A 25,512-nucleotide genomic window follows, 5' to 3' on the forward strand; every position below is an offset into this window, starting at 1 on the left:
CTTGTAGTAGTCTCTTAGGATGCTTTGTATTTCTGCAGTCTGTTGTAACTTCTCCTTTTTCATTTCTAATTTTAATGATTTGAGTCCTTTGCCTCTTTTTCTTGATTTGTCTAGCTAATGGTTTATCAATTTTGTTTATCTTCTCAAAGAACCAGCTTTTGGTTTTATTGATCTTTGATCAATAAATAGATCATATAAATAGATCAATAAATAGAAACTGTTTTCTGTTTCTATTTCATTTATTTCTGCTCTGATCTTTATGATTTCTTTCCTTCTACTAACTTTGGGTTTTGTTTGTTCTTCTTTCTCTAGTTCCTTTAGGTGTAATGTTAGATTGTTTATTTGAGATGTTTGTTGTTTCTTGAGGTAGGATTGTATTGCTATCAACTTCCCTCTTAGAACTGCTTTTGCTGCATCCCATAGGTTTTGGATCTTCGTGTTTTCATTGTCATTTGTCTCTAGGTATTTTTTGATTTCCTCTTTGATTTCTTCAGTGATCTCTTGGTTATTTAGTAACATATTGTTTAGCCTCCATGTGTTTGTGTTTTTTACGTTTTTTTCCCTGTAATTGATACCTAATCTCATAGCGTTGTGATCAGGAAAGATTCTTGATATGATTTCAATATACTTAAATTTACTGAGGCTTGATTTGTGACCTAAGATGTGATCTATCCTGGAGAATGTTCCGTGTGCACTTGAGAAGAAAGTGTAATCTGCTCTTTTTGGATGGAATGTCCTATTAATATCAATTAAATCTAGCTGGTCTACTGTGTCATTTAAAACTTGTGTTCCCTTATTAAATTTCTGTTCTGATGATCTGTCCATTGGTGTTAAGCGAGGTGTTAAAGTCCCCCAGTATTTTTGTGTTACTGTCGATTTCCTCTTTTATAGCTGTTAGCAGTTGCCTTATGTATTGAGGTGCTCCTATGTTGGGTGCATAATGTTTATAATTGTTATATCTTCTTCTTGGATTGATCACCTGATTATTAATTATGGAGTATCCTTCCTTATCTTTTGTAACATTCTGTACTTTAAAGTGTATTTTATCTGATATGAGTATTGCTACTCCAGCTTTCTTTTTGATTTCCAATTGCATGGAATATATTTTTCCATCCCCTCACTTTCAGTCTGTGTGTGTCCCTAGGTCTGAAGTGAGTCTCTTGTAGACAGCATATATATGGGTCTTGTTTTTATATCCATTCAGCAAGCCTGTGTCTTTTGGTTGGAGCATTTAATCCATTCACTTTTAACGTAATTATTGATATGTATGTTCTATAACCATTTTCTTAATTGTTTTGCATTCGTTTTTGCAGGTCCTTTTCTTCTCTTGTGTTTCCCACTTAGAGAAGTTCCTTTAGCATTTGTTGTAGAGCTGGTTTGGTGGTGCTGAACTCTCTTAGTTTTTGCTTGTCTGTAAAGCTTTTGATTTCTCCGTTGAATCTGAATGAGATCCTTGCTGGATGGAGTAATCTTGGTTGTAGGTTCTTCCCTTTCATCACGTTAAGTATATTATGCCAGTCTCTTCTGGCTTGTAGAGTTTCTGCTGAGAAATCAGCTGTTAACCTTATGGGAGTTCCCTTGTATGTTTTTTGTCATTCTTCCCTTGCTGCTTTCAATAATTTTTCTTTCTTTTTTTCTTTTTCTTTTTAAGATGTTGGGGGTAGGAGTTTAGTCATTTATTTATTTATTTTTGCTGTGTTGGGTCTTCTTTTCTGTGCAAGGGCTTTCTCTAGTTGTGGCAAGCGGGGGCCATTCTTCATCGCGGTGTGCAGGCCTCTCAGTATTGCGGCCTCTCTTGTTGCAGAGCACAGGCTCCAGACACATAGGCTCAGTAGTTGTGGCTCACGGGCCTAGTTGCTCCGCGGCATGTGAGATCTTCCCAGACCAGTGCTCAAACCCATGTCCCCTGCATTAGTAGGCAGATTCTCAACCACTGCGCCACCAGGGAAGCCCAATAATTTTTCTTTGTCTTTAATTTTTGCCAATTTTTTTACTATGTGTCTCGGTGTGTTTCTCCTTGGGTTTATCTTGCCTGGGATTCTGTGCTTCCTGGACTTGGGTGGCTCTTTCCTTTCCCATGTTAGGGATGTTTTTGAGTATAATCTCTTGAAATATTTTCTCGGGTCCTTTCTCTCTCTCTTCTCCTTCTGGGACTCCTATAATGCAAACGTGTTGTGTTTAATGTTGTCCCAGAGGTCTCTTAGGCTGTCTTCATTTCTTTTCATTCTTTTTTCTTTATTCTGTTCTGCGGCACTGAATTTCACCATTCTGTCCTCCAGATCACTTATCCGTTCTTCTGCCTCAGTTATTCTGCTATTGATTCCTTCTAGTGTATTTTTCATTTCAGTTATTGTATTGTTCATCTCTGTTTGTTTGTTCTTTAATTTTTCTAGATTTTTGTTAAACATTTCTTTCATCTTCTTGATCTTCGCCTCCATTCTTTTTCTGAGGTGCTGGACCATCTTCACTATCATTATTCTGAATTCTTTTTCTGGAAGATTGCCTATCTCCATTTCATTTAGTTGTTTTTCTGGGGTTTTATCTTGTTCCTACATCTGGTAGATAGCCCTCTGCCTTTTCACCTTGTCTATCTTTCTGTGAACGTGGTTTTTTTCCCACAGGATGCAGGATTGTAGTTTTTCTTGCTTCTGCTGTCTGCCCTCTAAATTTTTCTCTTTTTAATAAAATTTGTGATTATGCATAAAACACATTTTTTAAAGTAGGTAATTCCTTAATGCAAGGATGGGTCTCCTTCTTTTTATACTCACCTGACCAGTAGAGCTTAATACATGTTCATTACATTGAAGTGAAAGTTTTCATTTTAAAATGAGTGTGGCTGTCTGTACTTAGTGCAACAAACTGTCAGTTATTAAATGACGGAATGTTAGTAGAGTTTTTTAAAATGACACACAGTTAATTCTCATTGTGGTATGTTCTATAAATTCATCACAAACACTGAATTAATGGATACTGAACCATGGTTCTGGAGGACATACAGGGTTAGGTACCGGTGAGCCTCTGGTCACATTTTCATCAACAGATCAATGCATAACCTTGTTTGCTGTGTGTTTCTTCTTAAAGGTACCTTATTTAATATATATTGTTGATTCACTAACAGTGAACTCACAGCCAGCACCGCTTATCTAGCACACGTTTTCTCTGTAAGGTGCACCATAGCATCCAAGCTTCTGGACAGCACTTCAAAGCCATGTTTAGGGACCATTTTAAATAGCGAAACCACAAACAAAAAACACAAAATGCAATTAAAAAAAAAACCCAAAACAAAACAGAACCAAAAACCACGGCACTAAGCAGACTGTAAAGTGGACACTGTTTACAGTGTGAGAGCTGAGAAAGGAAGGCAGAGCGTGGCCTTGACTGAGCTCAGCTGGGAACATGCACATCTGGCTATTCAAATCCACAAATGACCACAAAAGTACTGCGAGTATTGATTTTTTTGTTTAAAAATAAATTTTAGGGAGTAGGTGAATTCACAAATATGGATCCCACAAAAATTGAGGGTAGCCTGTACTCTGTTTCATCAAGTTTAAATGATAACATACAGTGAGTTTTTGTTTTCTAGTGAGGAAGGTACATTCCCCATCCACGGAACCGTCACCACAGCCTGTGTGGGCATCATTCACTGAGGAGCCTCGTGTGTTTGTCACGGGAGGGGCTGGAGCGACAAGCAGTCCTCCAAGTGGGCAGCAGTGGTGGCCTGGCTTCTCTGTGTGTGCCTACTCTCCTCCTGCCCAGAGCTCACCCCGGAAGCTGGGGCAGGCTGTTGCTCCGGGAGCCCACAATTTAAAAGCCTTGCCACAAAAATCCCAAGCAAATTGCCTTTTCAACTGGGGGTGGGGTGTTGGAGAAGAGGACTTTCCCCCAGTGTGGCCAAATGCAGGGTGGAATGTGGGCGTGAGGGAGACAGGGGCCAGGCACCCAGGCAGGGAAGGATGGCAGCAGCAGTTAACCAACAGCCCAACTGGAATTAGGCCTCGCAAAGCAAATCACTGTGTTAAAGAAGAATGTCTTCTCTGAGGAGTCTGTCCTCAGCCTGCTGGTCGCCTGAGGAGGTGGCCCTGTGGAAATGCCCGACGAGCATCACCGAGTCACACCAAGCCCCTCCCTGTGGGCCTTGCATGTGGCTCAGCTGGGACTCCATCCTTGTCCCAGGCGCTGAGTGCAGCCAGCTTCAGGGACCAGGAGTCCTGAGCAGCTCCTCTCCCTCGGGGTGGGGCAGTGAGAAGAAGGGGGACAGGACGCTGTAGGACGCTGTGTTGGAAGGCTGGAGCCAGCCTCCAGATTTAGCAGCAGTTTTACATACTTTAACAGAGTATCGCCCTGCTGTGTGTGTTTTGTGTTGCTTTTCCATTTAGGGCTCTCTTCCCCCAGGCAGTCCTGAGAGGTGACATTTTGGGGGTAAATACTGCAGCGCTTTGAGATTTGAGCAACCGTGAGCTAATGACAATAACTCCAGTTTGGGGGACTTCCCTGACGGCGCAGTGGTTAAGAATCTGCCTGCCAATGCAGGGGCACGGGTTCGAGTCCTGGTCCAGGAAGATCCCACGGGCCACGGAGCAACTAAGCCTGTGTGCCACAACTACTGAGCCTGCACTCTAGAGCCCGTGAGCCACAACTACTGAGCCTGCGTGCCACAACTACTGAAGCCCACATGCCTAGAGCCCGTGCTCCACAGCAAGAGAAGCCACCACAGTGAGAAGCACGTGCACTGCAAAGAAGAGTAGCCCCCGCTCGCCGCAACTAGAGAAAGCCCGCACGCAGCAATGAAGACCCAACGCAGCCAAAAAATGAATTTTAAAAAACACAAAAAATCCTCCAGTTTTGGAAGAAAATGGCTCACAGTTACTGAAGATTTACTATTGCCAGGAACTGTTCTAACCACTTGACCCATCTTAGCTCATTTATCCCTGCTCCCTCCATCCCAACAACCCTCCCAGGTAGGCACTCTATTGTACCCACTTTACAGGTAAGGAAAGTGAGGCAGAGTGGTTAAGTAGGTTAAGTAAGCCCACAGGTACGCAGCTACTAGGCATTCAAATACAGGCAGTGTGAGCCCCTCGCGGCTCCACGGCTCTATGGAATGACAATGAGGCAGCTTCAGTTTAGCACCTCTGGTTTTTAGGGTTATAGATTCGGAATTCAAGAGCAGGACATCAGCATCGTGCATGGGCTCCTGGCGGGGCTCTGCACCAAGGGCCTCGGGGATAGAAGATGCACCCGACAGCCCTCGGTCCTGAAGGGATTACGCTCTTGGGAGGGGTGGAAATGGGCAAGAAACAGGAAACAGCAGGTGCCACAGAGGGGTATGAGGTTCCCTGTGGACTCAGGGGTGGAGCACTGGTTGGAGCAAGGGAGTGGGGAGGCAGATTGTTCAAGAATTGGCAATAAATAAGGAAAAGTGTCTTTAAAGAGACAGCATTGAGATAAGTCTAAAAGGTGTTTTCCAAAATTGTTCTACCCCCTCGTCTGACCCTCTGCAGCCAGGGTTATCCAGAACACTAGCATGCTGCCGTGGGGCACTAGGATCACACCCTCTCCTGCGCGGGGGCCTTTCCCACCTGCTGGCCCCTCCTCTCCCACCAGCACCCCTCATGTGGGGACCCTGAAGTGTGAGTGGGGGATCAATGATTTGGTGAGGGGATGGGTTCCAGATGTTTTCGCTGCAAACCTGGGCAACATGGTCAGCTTAGATCTCTGCACAGACTACTGGCCTCGACACATAGGACGTTCAGAACCATGCCTGAACCCAGCCCTTAGGGTTGGGATGCCTGATGCTCTCACTTCCCATAATTAAAAGCATCAAAGGTCAACGTGAAGGGTTTTCCTGGTGGCACAGTGGTTAAGAATCCGCCTGCCGGTGCAGGGGACACGGCTTCGAGCCCTGGTCCGGGAAGATCCCATATGCTGCAGAGCAACTAAGCCCGTGGGCCACAACTACTGAGCCTGTGCTCTAGAGCCCACGAGCCACAAGCTTCTGAGCCCGGGTGCCTAGAGCCCGCGCTCCGCAACAGGAGAAGCCACTGCAACGAGAAGCCCGCACACCTCAATGAAGAGTAGCCCCCGCTCGCCGCAACTAGAGAAAGCCTGCACGCAGCAACGAAGACCCAACGCAGCCATAAATAAATAATTTTTTTTTAAAGTTTAGCTTAAAATAAAAAAGAATGTCCAAAACTTAAAAAAAAAAAAGGTCAGCATGGAACATTTGGCAGTGAAAACACATTCGGAACAGTCTTTGAGTTTAGGCTTGCATTCAGCAGGCTTTTGGCTCTTTGCTTTTGTTTTTTAAAGCAGTGTGATTCAAACCACTGAGTTTGCCTTGAGTCTGCCTTTACAGCCCTCGAGACAAGTAACTGTGACTGCAAGATATGTGCAAGGCCCAGCTCCTGGAAACATGGGTTGCTATGGGTTGGGGGTCCTGGGCTGGCCTGGGGCCCCTTGAGAGCACTCAGTGGGGACATGGTACTGTCTTTGAGAGGAGAGGGGATACAAGCACCACTTCACTGGCCTCTGTAAAGCAGTAACTAACTTTGTTTTGTATTCAGGCTGTTTTTCCTCTTTCCTCCATAAGCCCCATCTCTGCTGTTCACCTCCCATCCCCCACCAGAGAGAAAGCCCAGTTCTTCACTCCCCAAAGAAATCAGGAAATGGTTGTAAATAAAGTCATAACAGATCCCATGACTCTTTAAGGTTGTGAGTTTACGGGCAATAGGTGCTAGTGTTCCGATGTGATTTATTCTTCAGCTTCTCGGCTATCCTGCTGCCGGGGGAAAGATGGTATTAATAAGCTGTCATGCAAAAAAATTGACGCTGCTATAAAAATAATCCTTCATTATGTATTTTTTCTTCACTGGCCTCCCGCTGCCAAAGTAAATGAGTAACGTTTTAAAGTATCGATTCTTTAACATCAGAATATTAACCTTAATTTGATTTTTCTATCTCCCTTTTGTCTTCATGTGAGGAGAGTAAAGCTAGCTAGAAATAACTGTGATAATTCTCCACATAGCAGTTCCCTAGAAGGTGCCAAGAAATATACAGATCCTGTGATGGGTGGATGGGCCCTGGGCACTAGGGTGTTAGGGAGGAAGTGAAGGTGCCACCACTGACACAGGAAGCATCCTTCCATTACTTTCAGGGTAGCCTACTTGCTTCTCAACATTTCAGCTGCTTACATAGTCACTTTACTATATTTTGTCAAGCTCTGTTATTATATTCTTTTATATATGGATAGGAGACTCTGGTTGCTTGCTGTCGAATTTAGGATGCTTTCCTCTGCAAGAAATAAAAAACCCAAATCAAACTGGTTTTAGTGGTAAACAGAATTTTGTTGGCTTACGTTGCTGAAAAATCTAAAGGCAGATAACTTCAGGCTAAGGTTGATCCAGCCATTCCACAGTGTTACTGCAGTGTTACTGGTTTCTTCCTTTTACCAGCTTTGCCTCTACTTTAGACCAAGAGTGGTCCTGAGATGACTGGCAGCAGTTTTGGGGGGTCAAAGTGTCTCAGAAAAAATCTCCAAAAGGTCTCACTTAGGTCATGTGACTTATCAGTCCCCGAAGTGTGAACAAAATATACACAGGCAGACTCAGAGACATCGCAGGTTCAGTTGCAGACCACGGCAATGCAGCAAATATTACAATAAAGTGACTCACAGGCATTTTTTGGTTTCCCAATGCATATAAAAGTTATGTTTATACTATACTGTAGTCTGTTAGGTGTGCAATAGCATTTTATCTAAAACAAAGCAATGTAGATCCCTTAGTTAAAAAATAATTTATTGCCAAAAAATGCTAACAGTCATCTGAGCCTTCAGCGAGTTGTAATCTTTCTTCAGGGATAACATCAAAGGTCACTGATCACAGATTACTATAACAAATATAACAATAATCAAAAAGTTTGAAATATTGCAAGAATTACCAAAATGTGACACAGACACAAAGTGAGCAGATGCTCTTGGAAAAATGGAGCCAACAGACTTACTCAATACTGGGTTGCCAGAAACCTTCAAATTGTAAAAATATCTATGAAGTACAATAAAGTGAGGCACGATAAAATGAGGTATACCTGCATTGTTTGTTGTTGTTTTGAGTGTTTCAATTGACAAATATTGGTGCTAGAAATATGTCATTGAAGGCAGGACCCTATATATTTTTCTGTTGGTCCCGATCCCTTGCTTTCCTAGACATACAGGATAAGAACAAGGAAATGAGGTCAGACAGGAGGGAGCTCCTTCCTGTGGCCCCTGAATCTGAAATGGGGGAGATGGAGGAGAGCAGAGAAACGGGGGTATATTACCACCTAATGACATTTAATTCAAGAAAATAAATTTTTGTTCTTTGCCACAATGTTCATAAAGAGACAGGCTTAATGGAACTGAAATATAGAAGAGATTTCTCTGGTGAATTTGTTAATTTCCCACAATTTGGACTTTCCTATTTGTAATCCTGTTGTCCTCCCCCCACTGCCTCCCCCCACCCACACACCACCACCGGCATGGGGCCACATCCTTGCCCCAAATCTGGGTTTTAGTGAACAATAAAGGATGTATAAATGACCTGGGACCTCTTCTGCCTTCTGTCTTCAGTGGGCAGTTTGCAGTCGTGAAGAAATGCCGTGAGAAAAGCACCGGTCTACAGTATGCCGCCAAATTCATCAAGAAGAGGAGGACCAAATCCAGCCGGCGGGGCGTGAGCCGTGAGGATATCGAGAGGGAGGTCAGCATCCTGAAGGAGATCCAGCACCCCAACGTCATCACCCTGCACGAGGTTTATGAGAACAAGACGGACGTCATCCTGATCCTGGAACTGTGAGTGCTGGGGCTGGGCGGGGAGGAGGGTGGGCTGCAGGCTTCCCGGCAGCTGGACAGCGCAGTGACCAGCCCCGGAGCCTCGTCAGGGATTGACTAGGCTTTGCCAAGTTCGAGAACTGCAGTGGGTGGTGCGCTGTGAGGCCGGCTGCGGTTATCTGGAGTAATTCTACAGCAGCTTCCGTTGATGTGGTCCCACTTGATCGGCAGGCGGGTCCCCAATCTTGGGGTTCTTCCTCGTTTGTCTTGAGGTCGTCTGCGTTTTGAGTTTCATGGTAAGCTTTAGGCTTACGTTCTTCCCTCCTGTCATGCTGTTCCTCTGCCTCCCCTCTGTTTTCCTACTTCTCTTTTTCTCTTTCTTTCTCTATTCTCTTCCCTCTGTCTTACCACACCCCATTTTTAACTGTTGGAACTGTCAACACTCATATGAAAGGGTAGAAGTGAACCAGAATCACTCAGGGTGAGTGATTGTTTTTAAAGCGTTTTGCTGATTTTCTCAGGCACACCCTGCCCATCGGATGTTATTGTGGGAAACTGTAGCGTGATGTTCTGTGACGCGTCCCCCTGTCCCTGGCCCTCTGCCTGAGGGCCCCACTCCTGGTCATGAGTCCAGCAACATGGGCTGGCAGGAGAGGAGAGGAGAGGAAGTCATCAAGAACACGCCACTGGGAGTGTCTCTGGGCTGTTTGGATGGAGGACACACATTAGTACCCTGAGGGCAGAGGGAGGGATGGATGGAGCAATCCTGGGTGGTTCTTAGTGAACCACCCATTTCCTGGAGCCTCGAATTAAGATGTGTCCTTCTGCCAGCCCAGCAGCTCCCCCTTATGTGCAGATCTCTTAGGGCTAAGAGGTGATTTTTGAGACCAGGGGAGATGGAAGTGAAGGGAGGTATACAGAGGGAGCCCAGCCTTGGGGGCACCGCACAATCGGGACCTGCGCTTTGCTGTCACGAGGGCCTGGGATGCCCACTGCCTCTTGCCTCACCATTGGGATCTGGGCACATACCTTTATGTGTCTGAGCAACAACCTTCTTAACTATAAATTGGGGTCAATAATACCTACCTCAAAAGGGTTTTGAGGAGATAAATGAGATGAGAACATAAACATGTCTGGCTCATGGATGTTTTTAATACATGTTTCTGGGAAGTTCTCAACCTCTGCACTCGTGACATATTGGGCTGCATGATCCTTTGTTCAGGGGGCCATCCTGTGTGTTGTAGGATGTTTAGCAACATCTCTGGCTTCTACCCACCAGAGAGCATCCTCTTCCCTAGCTGTCACAGCTAAAAATGCCTCCAGACACTTCCACATGTCCCCTGGGGGGCAGATTCTTTTCTCCCCCTACCCGCCTCCCCATCCCCCCACCCCCTCCTTGAGAACCACTGCTTTAAAGGAAGAGCAGGGTTTTAAGGGCACAGAGGATTAAGGGGGCCTGCTCAGGGTTCAGCAGAGAAAAGACAGGAATCAGAGTGTAAGCCTTGCTATGGCTTTATATGGTGACTTGGAAACCAGACAGAACCAAGATCAAAATCCAGGGCAAATCCTTTACCATCTATCTCTAAGCCTAAATTTCCTCCCTTAAGGCTGTTGTCAGAGACCATAAATGCAAAGTTCCTGGGAAAGAAATTATGTAGATCACAACTGTTTTGCGTTTTCAGAGAATTACCAGGTCACGCGTAGTAAATCAAGAATATAATTTGCTCCCTTTGTGTATCAGAATGTACAAATGATGCCGGGGAGTTACTTCCACCTGCGTGTGTATATTCTGGATTCAGCTTCTGTTGACTGACTCCCAGTTCGTAGGTATTTTCCACTAGGAGCATTTATTTATCCTGTGCATAGAATGGATAACATACAGATTTTTTTTACCACTTGATTTAAATTTTTTTTAAATTATTATACAGTAAATTTGATGTTGGGGGAGGGTTGTGTAATTCTATGAAAGTTGACACATGTATAGATTTGTGTAACCACCACCCAAATCAGGATTCAGAATAGTCCCATTGCCCCCAAAACTCCCTTGTACTCTCCCCTTCTAGTCACACCCACCTTCTTCCCTCTACCCTCTGGCAAGCACTGAGCCATTCTCTATTACTGTAGTTTTGTCTTTTCAAAGATTATAGAAGTAGGATTATAAAGTATTCAATCTTTTGAGACCGGCTTCTTTCACGCAACGTAATGCTTTTGAGATTTGTGCATGAGTCGTGTGCTCCTTTTTATTGCTGAAGAGTGTTCCATTGTGTGGTGTTTATCTCCTCACCCATTGAAGGACATTTGGGTTGTTTCTAATATTTGGTGATCATGCATACAGCTACCATAAACAGTCATGTGTGTGAACATAAGTTTTCATTTCTTTGGGGTAAATACCACTGAGTGGGTTTGCTGGGCCATGTGGTAAGTGCACATCTAACTCTACAAGCAGTTGCCAAACTGCGTTCTAAAGTGGCTTCACCATTTTACAGCCCTTCCAGCAATGAGTGAGCGTTCCAGTTGCTCCATCAACCCTTTGTATTGTCAATATTTGTTTCTAATTGTAGCCATTCTATTAGGTGGATAGTGGCGCACAGCTTTACACAGTTCATTATGTGGAGACCTTGAATAAAAGTTGAGGGGCTTCCCTGGTGGCTCAGTGGTTGAGAGTCCACCTGCCAACGCAGGGGACGCGGGTCCGTGCCCCGGTCCGGGAAGATCCCACATACCGTGGAGCGGCTGGGCCCGTGAGCCATGGCCGCTGAGCCTGTGTGTCCGGAGCCTGTGCTCCACAACGGGAGAGGCCACAACAGTGAGAGGCCCGCGTACTGCAAAAAAAAAAATGTTGAGTGAGCTCACAAAGAGCAGCTCTTAGGTGGAAGAAGCAGGAGGAATCTTAGAAGATGGCCCCTCCCCCACAGGGTCAGATGCATGTTTGTCTTCCCTGGGTATTTGCTCCTTACAGATTCCAGCATTCCCTGTGAGCTGATTGTCCTAGCCTTTTCACCCACCGGGCATGTGGGGAGTAGTGATGGTTACTTTTATGTGTCAATTGATTGTGCCACAGGGTGTCCCAACATTTGGTTAAACATTATTCTGGGTTGTGTCTTGAGGGTGTTTCTGGATGAGGTTAACATTTGAATCGTAGACTTAGTAAAGCAGATTGCCCTCCCCAATGGGGGTGGGCCTCATCTAATCAGTTGAGGTCCCAAATGGAACATAAAAGCTCACCTTACCCTGAATAAAAAGGAATTCCTCCTACCTGACGGCCTTCAAGCAGGGATATTGGCTTTTTCCTGTCTTCAGACTGAAACTGATACATTGGCCCTACTAGGTCACCAGCTGGGTTCAGTGGACTCCCCTTGCAGGTCTTGGGACTTGTCAGCCTCCATGATTGCATGAGCCAGTTTCTTAAAATAAATCTCTTTCTCTCTTTATATCTGTATATCCTTTTGGTTCTGTTTCTCTGGAGAACCCTGACTCATACAGTGGTGCCAAAGGCTAAGGAGGGAAAGTGCACCCTTGTTTTCACATCACAAGTCTGTCCCATTTTATATCTATATTTACTTTGCCATGAAGAGGTGTTTTCATTTTTAATAGACTATTCAAGATATTAGGTCTGCCCAGGAGAAAGAGTCATCTTTGCCTTTGAGAAAATTATTGTTGTTGTAAATTCTAACAGCTTTAAAGGAAGATTTAGTCATCAGTGACATATTCCATCTCTTCTTTCCTTTCTTAAGAATGCTGGGATACAGTGGTGGTTAAGGAGAGAATAAAATGTAAGAATTTGTCAGAAGATAGCCCTATGACCTAATAGTGGCCCCTTGTCTGTATCCTCTGGTTCAGAAATCTTTAAGTGGATATATTTTTTTGATTTTTTGCTTTGGGATGAACTCCATGGCAATAGAGCTTCCTTCTGGCTTACTAATGAAGCTTGCTCCCTTGTTGAAACTTCCCTCATTGAAGCCTGTTTCCATGTGGATGTGTGAGCTCTCACTCCCACATCTGGCCCTGTCCTTACCAGTGAGACAGAGACCCCAAACCGCCACTCCATGCACTATTTCATGAGCTGCCCCTAATGATCTGGGCGAGATACAGAAATGATATCTTTTCCATCCTTTGTACAGAAGCTACTTGGTGTCTGTGTTAAAGGCACAGTTGTCAAATCCTACTCCAGGATTTGACTTAAAATTTCTGTAAGCCCTGAAAGTAGTTTTTAAGAATGATATTTCCCCGACATGCTTCTCTGGAAAAGAATCTTTCCACACCTTATCTGCTATTGCAGCTCAGCAGAGCATATACACCAAGGAAACAAACCTGATGTCTCAAAATCACAATTCCATGTCCTCCACATCCCATTGTTCCATAATGAAGTCATACAAAAATCTCTTTGTTCTGTTACAGCTCACCCGTGCATTGTCACATGGGCAAGCCACTACAAAACTTTGATCTTCAGTGCATGAGTCATTTCATAACTTGCCCTGTTACCTGGTGAAAAGTGAAGCCAAACAAAGTCAGTGCTAATCAGAGACACTGGCTTCTAGAATTCTGTTCCTAAACTTGCTGCTCAGAAACAGCTAAGTATTTCAAGCTGTGGATAATTTAGGTTCCCTCTGCCCAGACATGGGTCAAACCCAAATGCCTTTAGGGGCTGGACAGGTGATGTAAGTGAGTGAGGTTGGTCTACACAAAGCCTCAGAATCAGGGAGGCATCAGGGAATGGTGGGGACTGTGGCTAACTGAACCCTCAGCCACTCTTCAGTTGATTGTTGCCATGTGGGATTTTGGATCCAGTGTTGCCAGATCCTGCAATCTTTTTCAAGAAAAGTCTGGTATCTAGGTTTTTAATTTTAGCAGTTAGTTCATAGTATTCATGAGCAGACAAAATAAAACCTTCCTGAAGGTCACATGTGGCCTTCACAGAACTCCAGATTCTAGCCTGTTTTATGTAAGCAATAAGTATTAGCAGCATGTGATAAATACAGTCAGAGAGAGTCCCAAAAGGCTAGCAATTCTGTTGGAAAGGCAAGATACACACTTAGCATTACAAAATGATTTTTTAAATGTCCAGTGTGGTTTAACAGTGGTTCTCAAACTTTAGCATGCTTCAGAATCTCCTGAAGGCTTGTTAAAATACACGTTACTTGGCTGCACTTCCAGAGTTTCTGAATCAGTATGTCTAGGGTAAGGCCCAAGAATTTACATTTTAAACAAATTCCCAGGTGATGCCGATGCTGCTGGTCTAGGGTTCACCTTTTGAGAAGCTGTAGTAGGTTGAATTGTGTCTCCCCCAAAATGATATGTTGAAGTCCCAACTCCCTTTATCACAAAGTGTCCCCTTATTTGGCAATAGGGTCGTTGCAGATGTCATTAGTTAAGATGAGGTCATACTGGAGTAGAGCGGGCTCCTTATCCCACGTGACCTTATAAGAAGAAGGCCATGTGGAGACAGAGATCTGGGGAGAAGGCCATGTGGAGATGGAGGATTGAAGTGATGCAATAGTAGCACCTACAAGCTACTAGGAGAGAGGCCTGGAACAGATTCCCGTTGGAGCCCTCAGAAGGAACCACAGCCCACACCTTGCTTCAGACTTCTGGCCTCCAGAGCTGTGAGACAATGAATTTCTGTTGTTTTTAGCCACCCACTGTGTGGTACTTTGTTACAGGAGCCTTAGCAAACTAATAGAGAAGCACTAGAATAGAAAACTACCCGTTGCTGGACTGCGAGCCCACTCATGTGTTAACCAAGAACTCTGTGAGCCAGTTAACAACAAAATAAAACACCTAATCATGGTAGTTCCATCAGGCAACCAAGAAACAGTGGGATGCGTGACTCTTCCTCCCTGCAGGAAGCTTGCGCAGAGGAGGGCTGGAGTGGGGTAGGTGATTCTGGGTCTACCTTAAGTCAGGAATGGACATCACTCTGTCATGGCCTGCTTCAGGAGGGTCACCTGAGCTTTGGATGACCTGTCTGAAAGGTTACCCTGTTAAGATTTATAAAGTAAACATCCTAGAATTGCCATGTAAACTTGGCATAGTGGATTGTTCCAAAGAAATCAAGCCAGTTTGGATCTCCAACCTTAATTTTTCCCCTTTATTTGTTCTGCTTGGAATTTAAAGCAGGTCTTTAAGTTAGAGTAGTCTCTCCTCTCTCTCTCTCTCTCTCTCTCTCTCTCTTTCTCTTTCTCGTAGGAAATTCAGTTTAATTAGTGCAGTATGCAGTGGTTGTAGCCAGGTGCAGGACATGGAATTAATGCACTCTATTTTTATTTATTTAATAAAGTAAATTTTATTACTTTTTTACTGTGGTAGCAAACACATAACATAAAATTGACCATCTTAGCCATTTTTAAGTATACAGTTCAGTAGCATAACGTATTCACCTGTGCAACGTATCTCCAGAACTTGTTCATCTTGCAAAATGGAAACTCTGTTCCAATGGAAGAACAACTCTCCTTTTCAGCTCTCCTTCTGACTTTGTCTAAGTTAATAATTTCTGGAATTCAGTTTGTTCATTGCAAACAACTGCCAAGTTGTATTCAGATATTTGTGTAATATTAGATCACTTTATGCAGGATCGTTGTTAAGTTGACTCACTCTCTCGTAGCCAAACGGAGATGCAGACTCATAAGAATATAAATATGATTGTTTCATTGTACATCAGCACAGTGGATGTATGTGGATAGGTTCATGCTTCACTGACAGCAAATCCAGAATTGCAAGGGCCTTTCAAGAAGCAAATGCAGTGATTAAAGTGATGGTTTCAGGGTACCTTAAAAGTGGCAAAGTTGTACTAAGCTGAACGCAGTTATAGGGACATAAGTGATGCTGGTAAATGAGGCGTATCTGACGCCAGGGGCCTTTCAGTCTCCCACCCCCATTCTCTACTGCTCTCCTGGTCCTCACAAGACACAAAAACACATTAAGATTGCTTAAATGCTTTCCTTCCTTCCTTCCTTCCTTCCTTCCTTCCTTCCTTCCTTCCTTCCTTCCTTCCTTCCTCCCTCTCTCTCTTTCTCTTTCTTTCTTTCTTTCTTTCTTTCTTTCTTTTTCTTTCCTTCCTTCCTTCCTTCTTTTTTTTTTCCTTTTTGCTGCTACATTTGTTCTCTCTTCTCTGAGCTCCAGCCAGCTCTTCTGACTTTTTGAACTTTTGTTTTTATTCACAAAGGTAATTTCAAGAACTGTTCTGGGTTACACTTTTGGCTTCTGGATCCTCAGATATCTACTATTAGGCAAGAACAGAGAACTGAAATGCATTTGGCAACAGTCTCAACCTTTCACAACAGAATTAAATTTGTGTAGAGTAGGTTATTTTCCACTCAGGCATTCTCTTGAGAAATAAAACCCTGTATGTATGTCTTCCCCCGTGCTCTTACTTCTTGCTAATTCGGTTGAAAGTGTTTCCTTAGCATTTATTAAATGGGCATTTTTATTCACTTAAGTGGATTATTTGATTTCCAGATGGTCTTAGAAAAATTGGGACAATGAAAATCATAAAAACAAATCACACGTAGTATCTGTGAGCTCATAGATGTGCAGTTTTTATCATATATTCATAATTTTAATATCTGGCTCGATTTACTCTGTGCTGTATACATAAGTTATAGATAGTGAGTATTTGAAATCTTTGCTTATCTCCAAGAAAGGTGTATAATTGTTAAGGTTTGGTAAACTGGGGTAACACTTCTGCCTGCCAGCCTCAGAGACTTCCATAGCTGCAGTGATGGGCTATTAATCCCTCCTCAGGGACCACAGATTCTACTTTATGATGCTCTGGGGTACTCCAAGTCCCTGGGAACTGCTCACACTTCCTCTTGGAATCTCACAGCCATGTCACAGATCTCATTATTCTTCCTGTCTTGGTTAACCATTCTCCTAATCAACACTTCAAGAGCATGCAACAGGTTACTCTGTAGAATTGTGGCTTCAAATGACCCCTCAGGCATTCTGGTTTCCCCTCTTGCTCTGCTCCCTCTCCTTGCCTCTCTGGTTTCATAGGTCCGAGGTGGGGGCCATCCTGGACACAATCACAGCCTCGCTGCACTGCTCAGCTTCTCTTCTGCCCCCAGAGCCCAGGTCCCTCCCAGGTCAAGGGCTGCTGGTTTGGTGGTCCACGTTCAGTCCAGACCTTCTGCCTGGCTTGCCTCACGCGGCTCATACAGCACCCACGTCTAGGCACACTACGCCCAGAACTCTGGGGTGTGGTTGGGATCAGCTTCGGGAACAAGAAGCTGGGGGGGACTCCCCCCGAGCCAGTGGCGCAGAAGAGAGAGCATCCAGATCACAGGTCATGGGTGGGATTCCCTTATTAGGCTAGTATTTAGAGTAGATCAGTAACAATCTCTCCAGAACATCGATGACTCCCTGGGAGCCTCCCTTCTGCCTCTCGTCATTGAAAAATGTTGTTTAAAGAACAAACAGAAGGTCGAGACCTTCAAGATGGCGGAGGAGTAACACGTGGAGATCACCTTCCTCCCCACAAATACATCAGAAATACATCTACATGTGGAACAACTCCTACAGAACACCTACTGAACGCTGGCAGAAGAGCTCAGACCTCCCAAAAGGCAAGAAACTCCCCACGTACCTGGATAGGGCAAAAGAAAAAAGAAAACACAGAGACAAAAGAATAGGGACAGGACCTGCACCAGTGGGAGGCAGCTGTGAAGGAGGATAGGTTTCCACACAATAGAAGCCCCTTCACGGGTGGAGACTGCGGGTGGCGGAGGGGGGAGCTTCAGAGCCACGGAGGTGAGCGCAGCCACCGAGGTGCGGAGGGCAAAGCGGAGAGATTCCCGCACAGAGGATCGGTACTGACCAGCACTCACCATCCGATAGGCTTGTCTCCTCACCCGCCGGGGCGGGCGGGGCTGCGAGCTGAGGCTTGGGCTTCAGAGGTCAGATCCCAGGGAGAGGACTGGGGTTGGCTGCCTGAACACAGGCTGGAGGGGGCTAGTGCGCCACAGCAAGCTAAGAGGGAGTCCGGGAAAAAGTCTGGACCTACCTAAGAGTCAAGAGATCATTGTTTCGGGGTGCGCAAGGAGAGGGAATTCAGAGCACTGCCTAAACTAGCTCCTGAGACGGGCACGAGCCACGGCTATCAGCGTGTACACCAGAGACGGGCATGAGACACTAAGGCTGCTGCTGCTGCAACCAAGAAGCCTGTGTGCGAGCACAGGTGACTATCCACACCTCCCCTCCCGGGAGTCTTTGCAGCCCACCACTGCCAGGGTACCGTGATCCAGGGACAGCTTCCCCGGGAGAACACGTGGTGAGCCTCAGGTGCAACGTCCCGCCGGCCTCTGCCACCGCAGGCTCGCCCCACATCCGTACCCCTCCCTCCCCCCAGGCTGAGTGAGCCAGAGCCCCACTCAGCTACTTCTTTAACCCCACCCTGTCTGAGCGACAAACAGACACACTCAGGCGACCTACACGCAGAGGTGGGGCCAAATCCAAAGCTGAGCCCCTGGGAGCTGTGCGAACAAAGAAGAGAAAGGGAAATCTCTCTCAGCAGCCTCAAGAGCAGCGGATTAAATCTCCACATTCAACTTGATGTACCCTGCTCTTTGGAATACCTGAATAGACAACAAATCATCCCAAATTGAGGAGGTGGACTTCGGGAGCAACTGTAGACTTGGGGTTCGCTTTCTGCACCCAATTTATTTCTGGTTTTATGTTTATCTTAGTTTAGTATTTAGAGTTTATTAGCCTTGGTAGATTTGTTTATTCATTTGGTTGCTCTCTTCCTTTTTATTTTTATATAGAGATATATATTTTTTTCTTTTCTCTCTTTTTGTGAGCGTGTATATGTATGCTTCTTTGTGTGATTTTGTCCGTATAGCTTTGCTTATGCCATTTATCCTCAGGTTCTATCTGTCCGTTTGTTTGTTTATTTTCTTTGTTTGTTTGTTTTTGCAGTATGTGGGCCTCTCACTGTCATGGACTCTCCCGGTGCAGAGCACAGGCTCCGGATGCGCAGGCTCAGCGGCCATGGCTCACGGGCCCAGCCACTCCGTGGCATGTGGGATCTTCCTGGACTGGGGCACAAACCCATGTCCCTGCATTGGCAGGTGGACTCTCAACCACTGTGCCACCAGGGAAGCCCTCTTTTTTTTTTTTTAGTATAGTTTATAGCACTTGTTATCATTAGTGGATTTGTTTTTTGGTTTGGTTGCTCTCTTCTTTCTTTCTTTTTTTAAATTACTTTTTAAGTTTTTAATAATTTAAAAATTTTTATTTTATTAACTTTATTTTATTTTATTTTATTCTTTTCTTCTTTCATTTTTTCTCCATTCTCTTCTGAGCCATGTGGCTGACAGGGTCTTGCTGCTCCAGCCAGGTGTCAGGCCTGTGCCTCTGAGGTGGGAGAGCCGAGTTCGGCACCAGAAACCTCCCAGTTCCATGAAATATAAAACGGCAAAACCTCTCCCAGACATCTCCATCTCAATGCTAAGACCCAGCTCCACTCAACGACCAGCAAGCTCCAGTGTTGAACACCCTATGCCAAACAACTAGCAAGACACTAGGAACACTAAAGCACCCATTAGCACAGAGACTGACTAAAATCATAAGGTCACAGTTACCCCCAAACCCAACACTGGACGTGGTCCTGCCCGCCACAAAGACAGGATCCAGCCTCATCCACCAAAAAGCAGGCACCAGTCCCCTCCACCAGGAAGCCTACACAACCCACTGAACCAACCTTACCCGCTGAGGGCAGACACCAAAAACAACGGGAACTACGAACCTGCAGCCTGTGAAAAGGAGGCCCCAAACAGAGTAAGTTATGCAAAATGAGAAGACACAGAAACACACAGCAGACGAAGGAGCAAGGTAAAAACCCACAAGACCAAACAAATGAAGAGGAAATAGGCAGTCTACCTGAAAAAGAATTCAGATTAATGATAGTAACGGTGATCCAAAATCTTGGAAATAGAATGGAGAAAATACAAGAAACGTTTAACAAGGACCTAGAAGAACTAAAGAGCAAACAAACAATGATGAACAACACAATAAATGAAATTAAAAGTTCTCTAGAAGGAATCAATAGCAGAATAACTGAGGCAGAAGAACGGATAAGTGACCTGGAAGATAAAATAGTGGAAATAACTACCATAGAGCAGAATAAAGAAAAAAGAATGAAAAGAATTGAGGACAGTCTCAGAGACCTCTGAGACAACATAAAACACACCAACATTCGAATTATAGGGGTACCAGAAAAAGAAGAACAAAGAAAGGGACTGAGAAAATACTTGAAGAGTTGTAAACTTCCCTAATATGGGAAAGGAAATAATCAAGTCCAGGAAGCACAGAGTCCCATACAGGATAAATCCAAGGAGAAAGATGCCAAGACACATATTAATCAAACTAGCAAAAATTAAATACAAAGAAAAAATATTAAAAGCAGCAAGGGAAAAATAACATACAAGGGAGTCCCTAAAAGGTTAACAGCTGATCTTTCAGCAGAAATTCTGCAAGCAAGAGGGAGTGGCAGGACATATTTAAAGTGATGAAAGGGAAAAACCTACAACCCAGATTACTCTACCCAGCAAGGATCTCATTCAGATTCTATGGAGAAATCAAAAGCTTTACAGACAAGCAAAAGCTAAGAGAATTCAGCACCACCAAACCAGCTTTACAACAAATGCTAAAGAAACTTCTCTAGGAATGAAACACAATCAAGGAAAAGACCTACAGTAACAAACCGAAAATAATTAAGAAAATGGTAATAGGAACATACATATTGATAACTAATTTAAATGTAAATGGATTAAATGCTCCAACCAAAAGACATAGACTGGCTGAAAGGATACAAAAACAAGACCTGTATATATCGTGTCTACACAAGACCTACTTCAGACCTAGTGACACATACAGACTGAAAGTGAGAGGATGGAAAAAGATATTCCATGTAAATGGAAATCAAAGGAAAGCTGGAGTAGCAATTCTCATATCAGACAAAATGGACTTTAATATAAAGACTATTAGAAGAGACAAAAAAGGATACTACATAATGATCAAGGGATCGATCCAAGAAGAAGATATAACAATTGTAAATATTTATGTACCCAACATAGGAGCATCTCACTACATAAGGCAAATGCTAACAGCCATAAAAGCCATAAAAGGGAAAACCAACAGTAACAGAATCATAGTAGGGGACTTTAACACCCCACTTTTACCAATGAACAGATCATCCAAAATGAAAATAAATAAGGAAACACAAGCTTTAAATGATACATTAAACAAGATGGACTTAATTGATATTTATAAGAAATTCCATCCAAAAACAACACAATAAACTTTCTTCCCAAGTGCTCATGGAACATTCTCCAGGATAGATCATATCCTGGGTCACAAATCAAGCCGTGGTAAATTTAAGAAAACTGAAATTGTTATCAAGTATCTTTTCTGACCACAACGCTATGAGACTAGATATCAATTACAGGGAAAAAAATTTGTAAAAATTATAAACACATAGAGGCTAAACAACACTATTAAATAACCGAAAACACTGAAGAAATCAAAGACGAAATCAAAAAATACCTAGAAACAAATGACAATGAAAACATGAAGACCCAAAACCTATGGGATGCAGCAAAAGCAGTTCTAAGAGGGAAGTTGATAGCAATACAATCCTACCTCAAGAAACAACAAACATCTCAAATAAACAATCTAACATTACACCTAAAGGAACTAGAGAAAGAAGAACAAACAAAACCCAAAGTTAGTAGAAGGAAAGAAATCATAAAGATCAGAGCAAAAATAAATGAAATAGAAACAAAGAAAACAATAGTAAAGATCAATAAAACCAAAAGCTGGTTCTTTGAGGAGATAAACAAAATTGATAAACCATTAGCCAGACTCATCAAGAAAAAAAGGGAGAAGACTCAAATCAATAGAGTTAGAAATGAGAAAGGAGAAGTAACAACTGACACTGCAGAAATACAAAGGATCATGAGAGATTACTACAAGCAACTCTATGCCAATAAAATGGACAAAATGGGAGAAATGGACATATTCTTAGAAAAGCACAACCTTCCAAGACTGAATCAGGAAGAAGTAGAAAATACAGACCAATCACAAGCACTGAAATTCAGACTGTGATTTAAAATCTTCCAACAAACAAAAGCCCAGGACCAGATGGCTTCACAGGCGAATTCTATGAAACATTCAGAAAAGAGCTAACACCTATCCTTCTCAAACTCTTCCAAAATATAGCAGAGGGAGGAACACTCCCAAATTCATTCTATGAGGCCACCATCACCCTGATACCAAAACCAGACAAATATATCACAAAGAAAGAAAACTACAGGCCAACATCACTGATGAACATAGACGCAAAAATCCTCAACAAAATACTAGCAAACAGAATCCAACAGCACATTAAAAGGATCATACACCATGATCAAGTGAGGTTTATCCCAGGAATGCAAAGATTCTTCAATATATGCAAATCAATCAATGTGATAAACCATGTTAAATTGAAGGAGAAAAACCATATGATCATCTCAATAGATGCAGAGAAAGCTTTCGACAAATTCAACACCCGTTTATGATAAAAACCCTCCAGAAAGTAGGCATAGAGAGTACTTACCTCAGCATAATAAAGGCCATATATGACAAACCCACAGCCAAAATAATTCTCAATGGTGAAAAACTGAAACCATTTCCTCTAAGAACAGGAACGAGACAAGATTGTCCACTCTCACCACTATTATTCAACATAGTTTTGGAAGTTTTAGCCACAGCAATCAGAGAAGAAAAAGAAATAAAAGGAATCCAAATCAGAAAAGAAGTAAAGCTGTCACAGTTTGCCGATGACATGATACTATACATAGAGAATCCTAAAGATACTACCAGAAAACTACTAGAGCTACTCAATGAATTTGGTGAAGTTGCAGGATACAAAATTCATGCACAGAAATCTCTTGCATTCCTATACACTAATGAATAAAATACCTAGGAATAAACCTGCCTAAGGAGACAAAACACCTGTATGCAGAAAACTATAAGACACTGATTAAAGAAATTAAAGATGATACAAACAGATGGAGAGATATACCATGTTCTTGGATTGGAAGAATCAACATTCTGAAAATGACTGTACTACCCAAAGCAATCTACAGATTCAATGCAATCCCTATCAAACTACCAATGGCATTTTTCACAGAACTAGAAAAAAGTATTTCACAATTTGTATGGAAATACAAAAGACCCAAATAGCCAAAACAGTCTTGAGAAAGAAAAACGGAGCTGGAGGAATCAGGCTCCCAGACTTCAGACTATACTACAAAGCTACAGTAATCAAGACAGTATGGTACTGGCACAAAAACAGAAATATAGATCAATGGAACAGGGTAGAAAGTCCAGAGATAAACCCACGCACGTATGATCACCTTATTTTTGATAAGGGAGGCAAGAATATACAATGGAGAAAAGACAGTCTCTTCAATAAGTGGCGCTGGGAAAACTGGACAGCTCCATGTAAAAGAATGAAATTAGAATACTCCCTAACACCATACACAAAAATAAATTCAAAATGGCTTAAAGACCTAAATGTAAGGCCTGACACTATAAAACTCTTAGAGGAAAACATAGGCAGAACACTCTATGACATAAATCACAGCAAGATCCTTTCTGACCCACCTCCTAGAGAAATGGAAATAAAAACAAAAATAAACAAATGGGAACTAATGAAACTTAAAAGGTTTTTTACAGCAAAGGAAACCATAAACAAGATAAAAAGACAACCCTCAGAATGGGAGAAACTATTTGCAAGTGAAGCAACTGACAAAGGGTTAATCTCCAAAATTTACAAGCAGCTCATGCAGCTCAATATCAAAAAAACAAACAACCTAATCCAAAAATGGGCAGAAGACCTAAACAGACATTTCTCCAAAGAAGATATACAGATTGCCAACGAACAAATGAAAGGATGCTCAACATCACTAATCATTAGAGAAATGCAAATCAAAACTACAATGAGGTTATCACCTCACATCAGTCAGAATGGCCATCATCAAAAAATCTACAAACAATGAAGGCTGGAGAGGGTGTGGAGAAATGGGAACCCTCTTGCACTGTTGGTGGGAATGTCAATTGATACAGCCACTGTGAAGAACAGTATGGTGTTTCCCTAAAAAACTAAAAATAGAACTACCATACCACCCAGCAATCCTGGCATATACCCTGTGAAAACCATAATTCAAAAAGAGTCAAGTACCACAATGTTCATTGCAGCTCTATTTACAATAGCCAGGACATGGAAGCAACCTAAGTGTCCATTGACAGATGAATGGATAAAGAAGATGTGGAACATATATACAATGGAGTATTACTCAGCCATAAAAAGAAACGAAATTGAGTTATTTGTTGTGAGGTGGGTGGACCTAGAGTCTGTCCTGCAGACTGAAGTAAGTCAGAAAGAGAAAAACAAATACCATATGCTAACACATATATATGGAATCTAAAAAAAAAAAGAAAAAAAAAGAAAAAGGTTCTGAATAACCTAGAAGCAGGACAGAAATAAAGACGCAGATGTAGACAATGTACTTGAGGACACGGAGAGGGGGAAGGGTAAGCTGGGATGAAGTAAGAGAGTGGCATGGACGTATAAATACACTACCAAATATAAAATAGATAGCTAGTGGGAAGCAGCTGCATAGACCATGGAGATCAGCTCGGTACTTTGTGACCACCTAGAGGGGTGGGATAGGGAGGGTGGGAGGGAGATGAAAGAGGGAGGAGATATGGGGATATATATATACATATAGCTGATTCAGTTTGTTATATAGCAGAAACTAAAACAACATTGTAAAGCAATTATACTCCAATAAAGATGTTTTTAAAAAAAGGAACAAATAGAAATAGTTCTAAAAACAACCTTATATTGCTTTTTTCCCTTACTTGTCTTTCCAAGTAACTGAATATTACCTCACTTTCTTATGTTTCTTTCTTTTGTTTTTAATCATGGGTCTAACTTGTTTTCATTATGGTCAAAATCACTCTAAGGCAGAGGAGGAACCTCAGCAGTTGGTATTTGCTTGTTCCATCCTGAAATGTCAGTTTCATTTCCAGCCTCTAAACGAATGTAGTTACCAGTCATGGCTACAGTGAAACGTGAATGCTGCTACATTGATGAAATTAGGTGTAAGTGAAACATGGGCTAAAGGACCTCGTTCTCCCTAGATGACAGAATATTTTCCCCCAATATTTTGATGATAAAATTCAAGTAGAATTGATTGTTTCCGAAACACAGGGTAGAATGTTCACTTGTTTTTAGTCATGTGCAGTCGGTGTGGATCTTTATATATAAACTTCCTTGAGAGAGAGGATAAAGGACAAGAGAGGCTTTCCTTGGAGAATAAAGAGAAGCTGCACTTCACTGAGTCTTTGGGTCAGTCAGTCTCTGCGGGGCCCCTGCCTTCTGTTTTCTCATTTAGTCCTTGGGCACAAGCCCAGGAGGGTGGTATTGTCACCACCCTCCAGATTTGGAAAGCTGTGCCTATCCAATCCTGATAGAGGGATAGGGGATTCTAACTCTCAGACAGCTTCTCAGGGAGGGAAATTTTTTGTTTGAGTCCTGAAGTTCTGCTGAGCCCCTGTAGGACTTAGCCTACAAGGCTAAGCCGTCATCTTTGGGGGTTGCGGGGAGGGTGAATGAAATAAAAGACCATCTTGGAGCAGGGAGGGTGTTCCAGGTCTGCCCCCTC

The 25,512-nt window shown here is 43.0% G+C and overlaps 1 protein-coding gene across 2 annotated transcripts in view; it reads left to right on the forward strand.

Moving 5' to 3' along the window:
- Window positions 1–25,512, forward strand: part of DAPK1 (death associated protein kinase 1) — a 206,961-nt gene that overhangs the window by 94,308 nt on the left and 87,141 nt on the right. For both annotated transcript variants that reach the window (XM_032636143.1, XM_032636142.1), the window contains exon 3: window positions 8,603–8,824. In XM_032636143.1, coding sequence (XP_032492034.1) covers window positions 8,603–8,824 — 222 coding nt within the window. The remainder of the gene's footprint in view (window positions 1–8,602; window positions 8,825–25,512) is intronic.

The sequence above is a fragment of the Phocoena sinus genome, chromosome 6 (assembly GCF_008692025.1).
Source record: "Phocoena sinus isolate mPhoSin1 chromosome 6, mPhoSin1.pri, whole genome shotgun sequence".
Taxonomy (NCBI): Eukaryota; Metazoa; Chordata; class Mammalia; order Artiodactyla; family Phocoenidae; genus Phocoena; species Phocoena sinus.